This window comes from Arachis ipaensis, chromosome B03, assembly GCF_000816755.2.
Source record: "Arachis ipaensis cultivar K30076 chromosome B03, Araip1.1, whole genome shotgun sequence".
Taxonomy (NCBI): Eukaryota; Viridiplantae; Streptophyta; class Magnoliopsida; order Fabales; family Fabaceae; genus Arachis; species Arachis ipaensis.
The window spans coordinates 5,873,107-5,880,079 of NC_029787.2; the positions used below are offsets into that span (position 1 = coordinate 5,873,107).

General features: G+C 34.9%; 1 protein-coding gene across 2 annotated transcripts; it reads left to right on the plus strand.

Moving 5' to 3' along the window:
* On the plus strand, window positions 1,544-5,628 carry LOC107629009 (transcription factor bHLH122). 2 transcript variants are annotated; one of them, XM_021117905.1, is made up of 8 exons: window positions 1,544-1,789; window positions 1,951-2,205; window positions 2,356-3,132; window positions 3,669-4,021; window positions 4,215-4,385; window positions 4,546-4,611; window positions 4,693-4,761; window positions 4,975-5,232. In XM_021117905.1, the coding sequence occupies exons 3-8, from the start codon at window positions 2,454-2,456 to the stop codon at window positions 5,026-5,028; spliced, it is 1,392 nt and encodes a 463-aa protein (XP_020973564.1). In that variant the 5' UTR covers window positions 1,544-1,789; window positions 1,951-2,205; window positions 2,356-2,453; the 3' UTR covers window positions 5,029-5,232. The 2 variants fall into 2 exon arrangements, with proteins under 2 accessions (XP_020973564.1, XP_016187162.1); XM_016331676.2 differs by lacking the exon at window positions 1,951-2,205 and having other exon boundaries at window positions 4,975-5,628.

Consider the following 6,973-nt stretch of genomic DNA (forward strand, 5'->3'; position numbering starts at 1 on the left):
GGAACACTGCTTCTACTCTTGAATCCTTGTCATTAAAGATCCGTTCTTTCAATGAACTCGGAATAACCCACTGCCTCCCAAGGTCAGATAGCCAAGGACCCTACACCTGCCAGGTAAATTCGCAACCAAGAAACAAGTGATAGATATGTTCAACACCTTTTTTACACAATACACACGTGATCACCCTGGATAATAATTCCTAGCCTATACAACCTTTCTTTGGTATTCACTTTGCCTATCAGAATAAACCAAACAAATAACTCCACTCGTGGTGGAACCAAGCCTTTCCATACTGTTTTAGTAAAACTGTAGCTGGAGATGTCCTCAAAAAGTGTTTTTGCTTGCATCACCTGCACAAAAGAGTTAGTTGAAAAGATCCCTTCCTTGTCAAACTTCCAAAAAACTAACTCAAAATCCTAAGTATCAGATAGTGAAAATCCCACCCTCATTTTATTTAACAATGAAAGGTAACCCTAAATCTCCAACCCCACCACCTCCCAACAATACATGAGCAATGAGCCCCACCACCCTCTTAGTATAGACGGGTGCGCTACCAACCTCCCCTCCCACCATTAATGACGCTTGTTTCCGGAGGGGGCCTGCCTCCTGCATGCCGACATGGGACAACACGCATCTCGCGTGCTGCTACATGCTAGACAAGTGGCGCAGCGACATCAACACGCAACTTGCGTGCTACCTTGGTGGCATGCACGTGTCGTAGCATCCTCAACTTGCATTCTACGTGTTGCTTGGTTGGCCTGCGTGATCCTTGGATAAAGACACCTTCGCTTGATGAGTTAAGTATGTATGGTTGCCTCTTGTCTCTTGCCCTCTCGCATGGACAGCACGTCAGTACGCAAACTACGTGGTAAACAATACGGGATCTACATGATTGCCAACATATTTGACGGCTCCATAATTCTAAAAATCACGCCAACCCAGTATTTAAAGAAAACACCATTGTTCTCTATGTAAAAAATAATTTCTGATATTTTTAACTATTAATCTTTATTATAAAATATACGCAATAAATAAAATTACTTGAATACGAATATTCTTAAAACACCAACAAAATTTCCTGTAATATAAATTATAAGAGGTGAGCGACATACTAGTTAATTAATGGCACATATATATATAGGGTAACCTTAAAGGCTTAAAGGATTGGTGAATGAATGAATACAGTGACATTTAAGTAACTCTTGGAAGAGTGTATGAGGCCAAAACTGCTGCAGGTGAGTGTAATAATGTCATCCAAATCCGGCATTGCAATTTGTGTGTGAATTCAAAGTGTCATGGTGCAGTTGGTGGTGATGGCGCAGTATTATTAGAGTGGTATTAGGGGCAGGCAATAAAGTCATTTCACCTCGTATTCATTCCCATTTGGGTCTATTCACCTTTGCTTCTAAATTTAGGATTAGCTCTGTTTTTTTTATTTCTTTATCCTTGTTTGTTCTTTCCCAAAATTGGAGGGGTGTTATGGTAAAACCACATGAGCCAAATAAAATAAGAAAAAACACATTACCAAATCTGATAGCTGGGATTTATGGCTGTGTTCACTTCTGATTGGGAGCAGCAAAATGGAATGCCATTTTATTATATAATCCTTTTGCACCCCTTTCTCTTGAACCTTCTTCCCAAGACCCATCTCATCTATCTATCTCTCTATCCCCACCATCACCATTCACCACCAAACCCACTTCCAAGGATAAACCCAATAACATCAAATTCCTCTCTTTTTATTATTTGTAATTTTTATTAACAAAAGAAAACAAGTGAAGCTATTGAGGTAGGTTTTTCTATTGTTATATACTTATATACTTCGGTCCAAATAAAAAAAAAAGCATTTACTGTTTCTATGTTCATTAGTTTATGTTCAGATGTTGCTTTTGTTGCAACTTTGCAATTGGTCTTGTCTCAGTGAAACTAAGTGGATTGATTCACTTTCAGGAACAGGAACATAGGAACCGGTTGCCGTTAGTTTCCATGACTTTTTGATGCTTATGTGATTCAAACCACACAACTTATCTTTTCATTACTTCCATTCCTTCACACCCCTCTTTTTTTTTTTTTTTTTATATTCAATTTTCCTGTTCCTTTTTTGTATTTTTTTGGTTTCTCCATGTTCCCTTGCTTGATCTCTTGCTGATTTTGAGGCACCATACTTCACAATTCATAGTTCTAACTTCTAAGTAACTCTCTCAAGTTAGTATCTATCTATATAAGATATTTTTAGTTTCCTTTATTACCCCTTGGATCTCTAGAATTCTCTTTCTTCTTATAAGAAAAAGAAATGTTTTATTTTATTTATTTTATTTTGGCCTTGTTTTATTTATTTGTTGCTCTGATGAACAGGAATTGGGCTGAAAGCGAGAATTGTGAGAAGTTTTGTGTGATCTGAGGAGTTGGGTGTGAAGAAAATCATCAAAAGATTCAAGCTTTGAAGCTGAAAAATGGAGTCAGATCTTCACCGGCACCCTCCCATGTTCCTGGATCACCACCACCACCACCACCACCACCACCATCACCAGCAGATGAACACCACCACCACCAACAACAACAGCAATTCTTCGGGGCTAACGAGGTTCCGATCGGCACCAAGTTCGTATTTTTCTAGCATCATTGACAAGGAATTCTACGAAAGCATCTTCAACAAACCTTCAAGCCCAGAAACTGAGAAAATCCTCGCACGCTTCATGAATAGCCTTGCAAATGATGAACCTGAAGATGATTCATTACTTGGAGTAGCAGCTGCTACTACTACTACTAATAATAATAATAATAATAAAAATCTGTCACCGCCACAACAAGTAGTTCAGCAAATCTCGCAAGTGAAGGAAGAAGAGATTAGTATTAATACCATTAATACCAATAATACCCTTCAGCCTCAGCCTTTGCCTTCTTCAATGAATAATGAATCATTGGTGCAGCAACCACAGCAGCAGATGAATAGTATGAGTAACAATAATTATGGATCTTTGAGTGGTAATAATCCTCCAACTCAGAGTTTTTATCAAAGTTCAGGAAGACCACCTTTGCCGAATCAGATGAAAACTGGTCGTGGAAATGCTTCTAATCTTATTAGGCATGGTAGTTCACCTGCTGGATTCTTTTCAAACCTGAACATTGAAGGTATGTACTGCAACAATTTTAACTTTTTTCTTATTTTCATTAATAAAAAATAAAACTTTCCTTTTTGGGTATAGTATGTGGGGTGTTGGTATGTCTAATTTTTTTCCCCTCCCATCTTTTTTGGAGACCAAAATTTTCTTCTCTGTTTGTTTATCCTTTCTAATTTCCCATAAAGGGAAAAAAGATTATGAAATTACTCGAATAGAATTATCTCTAATAATTAAAAAAAAATCTTGTGAAGTTGAATTGTCTTTGTAAATAATCCTAATTGGAGACAATTAGTCTAAATCAAATCAGATTGGATTAATAAGGGTCAAAGTAAAACTACCCAAAAGTGAAATTCTGTTATAGACACATTTTTGTTGTTAGAGCAAGTGAAAAACATAATTATTGTCGTCTTAGACTTTTGTGTATCTTTGTTTTGTGCTAGTTTTAGACTTGATCTTTTTTGCATAATCTTTTACTTTGTCACTTAAAAATATCCAATGATAATGACACTGAACAATCCTAATTTGTTTTTATTTTTATTTTTTCAGGCTATGCTGCTTTAAGAGGCATGGGAACTATGGGAGCTGCTGCTAGCAACACTAGTGAGGATGCAAATTTTTCTCCGGTGGCGAGGTTGAAGAATCCACCAACCTTTTCATCCTCTGGACTAATGACTCCAATAGCTGAAATCAGGAGCACATCCAATACAATAAACAATCCAGAGAGTGCTGAAGCCTTTGCAGAAAGCCAGAGCAGCGATTTTATGTCAGGTTTAACCGTTGGTTCTTGGGACGATTCTTCTTCTTCGATGATGTCCGACAACATTGCTGGTCGGAAAAGGTTCAGAGACGAAGATGTGAAACCATTTGCCGGGGCGAATGTGGCCGACACTCAGGTTAAGGTACAGTACTTTTATAGCTATGTTAATGTTGGTATATAGGTTACAAACTTGGCTCTCAAGTTAGCTTACATAATGAGACAATTTTAATATGTAATTTTCACTTGATGACTTGTAAAATAGTTTTACATTGTGGCAATGCAAATTCAAGGACACATGATGATTTGTTGTAAAATTCTTTCGTTGTATCGATCAGACCGAAGCAGGCCAGGCTCCTGGTGCTCCATTGGCTCACCAGTTGAGTATGCCAAACACATCATCGGAAATAGCAGCCATTGAGAAGTTTCTCCAGTGCTCGGATTCTGTCGTGTGCAAGATTCGTGCCAAGCGGGGCTGTGCTACTCATCCAAGAAGCATTGCAGAGAGGGTAGAACTCACATCCCACTATTTGAACTCATTTTTTAAAAGTTTTAGATGCCAAATTGGATAGTTCTATGCATAGATACTTCAATTTTGTTCAATTTCTTTCATGACTTGGAAAGCAGCAAAGAAATGATGTTGTCTTGTATGTGAATTACCATTCTCAGGTTAGAAGAACTAAAATTAGTGAGAGAATGAGGAAACTACAGGATCTCGTCCCTAACATGGACAAGGTAAGATATTTGACTTATTGCACGCACGTGCATTGTGGAGGCCATAACTGATCAATGTTCTGTTCTCTTTTCTCTTTTCAGCAAACAAACACAGCAGACATGTTGGACTTGGCTGTTGATTACATCAAAGAACTTCAAAACCAAGTTGAGGTACTAACTCCCACATAAACAAATCAATTATCCCTTTACGTTACACTATGTTTATGTTTATGGACTATAATTATAAGTAGAATCAACTTGGAATAAGTATAAGAAATTGAACTCATTAACTTAATATGTTGTATTACTAGTGAAATTGTGTGATTAATAGAGAAACATTGCACATTTTATAGTTAATAATTGTTCATGTGTGTGTGTGTATAGACTCTTTCGGACAGTCAAGCCAAGTGTACGTGTGCACACAAGAAGCAGCAATAACGAGAAGAGAAGAGAAGAGAAGAGAAGAGAAGAGAAGAGGGAAGGGATAGTGAGATATGAGATATGTGAGAGACACAATCTCTGTACAGATTTGTAATAATTTGGCCTAAACAACATCATCATAAGAGAGCATCTTTCTCTCTTATTACTACTAAGAGTTCACATTTGAGGCTCCAAATTTTATGACCATGATGATGATAATGCCACATAAGCAAAATCCAAAGGGAAATTTGTGTTTACATGCATGATGATGCATCTTCATTATCGTGGGACCAATGAATGCAGGAACGTCAAGATCGGGTGTTCATTGGCATTGGCATGGCAAGCATGCATGCATGCATGGGGGGACCAACTTCGCATCACATGACATGGTTTCAATTTCTTGGTTCATCATACACTTACTTAGCTTGTTGTAATGAGAGAGGTTTTTTATTTTCTTATTTGTTTTTCTTTTCTAAGGAGAAAAAATATATAGATTGCCCTCCCTTTTCTATAATATGTTTGAATCTAGGTTGACATATTTTAGATTATTATTATTATTATTATAACTTAGTTTAATGTAATAAATATGGTTTAGTCTGTTTCGACATGTTTGATAGATTTATGTTATGTATGTATGTTCCAAGATGTTAATTAACCTTAGGAGAGTGTAAAAAACAAGAGGGTTATTTTTCCATCAAGTGTTGAAGGAATTAAAAAGGTTATTAAATTCAAATTTTAAATTACGTAAGGATTAAAGCTTAATTATATCTTGTCTTTTCCAATTTAATGGATTGGTAAGAAGTTGGTCACCTGTAAGCCAATATCAAAGCATTTTTTTTTCTTTTCATTATGTTTGGTTTTTTTATTGAATCTTCTAATCTAACAAGTCAAAAATTAATCCCTCTGGAATTCGAGTTTTCTACAGTTGCCATGATATAATAAGATTATGCATGCACTTTTAGAGAGTTAAAAAATAGATAAATAAGATTATGCATGCATGCACTTTTGAGAGAGTAAAAAAATAGATAAATAAATAAATAAATAAATTCTAGTTGTGTTGAAGGCATCATACTAACTCGGACATTTTTATTTTAGGAGAAATTTTAAAGAGTTAAAATATGATCAATTTAAAGGTCGATAAAAAAAAAATCTGAGCTGGATAATATAAGACAATACATCTTAAAATATAAATATTTTATATATTTTTCACAATATAGCTAGGCAATCAAGTAATTTCAATAACCAAATCCTAACCAAGCTAGATTAGCGTATTTTCTTTTTAACATCGTCGTCGTCTTCTTTTTCTTCTTTAACAATAGTCGTCGTTTTCAACAACTTCAAGCTGTTGTTGCTTTTTCAACATCTTCTCTTGTTTGATTTCTTTTTTTTGTTTGTTTTTCTTTTTATCTTCTTTTACTATCATCATCATCGATGTCTTTTTAATTTTCTTCATCTCTTAGAGTATAGAATTTTGATGTACAACACATAAATTTTAATACATAATATGAATTTTTAAAAAATTACATACTTACAACATTGACTATTAACTAATAAAATATGTCCAACAAAACACAACAAATTTTTGAAAGACCACAATTAACTTATTTAACCAACAAAATATATTTGCAGCAAAAATTTGTGATATGTATAAAAATTTCTATACTATGTCAATAAATTTCTGTGCCATCCAACAAAAATTATTATGCTAAAAAAGCGCGAAAAAAAGTAATAACACATGCGCGTATTTATTTTGTTAAATTTATACCAATTTAATTAAACTTAGACTACAAAAACACTTACATGTATAGTATTTCTGTATCCTTAATTACAATCTAGGTGTACATACACATCTTTAATATAAGTAGTGAATGATAGGTACTTGTCTCAACCGTTTAAAATTCAAAATAAAAAAAAAAGTTATTATTCCACGAAAAGCAGATATAAAACTAAAAGCGAATGAGTT